At 33.2% G+C, this 1,192-nt stretch overlaps 1 protein-coding gene across 1 annotated transcript in view; it reads left to right on the top strand.

Moving 5' to 3' along the window:
- The window catches only part of LOC106463153 (patched domain-containing protein 3-like), a 43,197-nt gene that overhangs the window by 28,331 nt on the left and 13,674 nt on the right, over window positions 1–1,192 (top strand). The window contains exon 2 of the mRNA XM_022390584.1: window positions 1,139–1,164. Coding sequence (XP_022246292.1) covers window positions 1,139–1,164 — 26 coding nt within the window. The remainder of the gene's footprint in view (window positions 1–1,138; window positions 1,165–1,192) is intronic.

Raw genomic sequence — 1,192 nt, forward strand, 5'->3', positions numbered from 1 at the left:
GCGTGAGACGTGAATTATAACGTTGTTACAGAGCGACTGTTGAAATTAAGTGTATCGTAAAATTGTATTCGGAAAGAATAAACCAGTTTTATTTAAGAAAGGACTTGTGTCGCTAAAGTCTCGTCGGAACGAAGTTACGAAAAATTAACTAACGACTGGAGGCGTAACAATATCATCCAACACTCTCTCTAATGCCACTTCATGGGCCTAGCAACACACTCTCTGTTGAGTAATACTCAAACTATGATGCCACACTTAACAACACTCTCACTGGACAGCTTTCATTGTCAAATATCATGACAACATCCGCCTGTTATGGCGGCCTAGCAACGTGCCCCTAGCAATGTGTCCTCTGGTTCCATTTCATGGAATTATGATGTAATCGACTTTAGTGCTGGGCGTTATGACTTCATGGTCCTTATGTCTGGGGTCAACACATCTATTTCGCCCTCTGGCGATGTGCTATGCAACAGTCTCTATAACTATTTAATTAAAGAAAGAAATTAAAATTTATTCTTCTAATTTCAATAGTATTCCTTTCCCTTACCTCTATGGTATTAAAATTCATAAATATTTTCTTCGGAAATAAAATAACTAGATTTCCAAAAGGAAAACGTCAATTCATGCTATTTAGATGTGTAGTTGATATATTTAAATTTATAACAGCGTAAATGATGCAACAAAGTAGAATTCAAAGTTAAATAAATTTAGAAAATGGCAGTGAAGCTTACTTGTTATGGAGTGATAAATTATGAAAAATCAATAATTTAGAACAATCAACAATTTTTTGTCTTGCTTTAACCGAGAAGGGGTAGGTTCCATTGTTTATTATTACACTTGTTCTTCAACGTAAATCCTCCTTAGTTAATATACGTCATAGCTGTCAAATAAGAATAATTTATAAATTATGTATGACATCCTAATACACACTACATACTAACGATAATTATTACACACATAAACGTCACTTTTACATACATACACAAAAAGAGTGCAAAAAAGATCCCTTATATGTGATATTTATTTAAAAATTGTATTTGAAAAAAACAATAGTAAGAGCTAAGTTGTCCTGATGGCACAAAATAATACTTTCATTTTAAGAATACTAACTTGGATTTTTTTTTTAATTAATATACAGGAATTGGTATGGATGACACCTTTGTTCTACTAGCTGCATGGCGGCGCACCAATC

This window comes from Limulus polyphemus, unplaced genomic scaffold (genome assembly GCF_000517525.1).
Source record: "Limulus polyphemus unplaced genomic scaffold, Limulus_polyphemus-2.1.2 Scaffold1337, whole genome shotgun sequence".
NCBI lineage: Eukaryota > Metazoa > Arthropoda > Merostomata > Xiphosura > Limulidae > Limulus > Limulus polyphemus.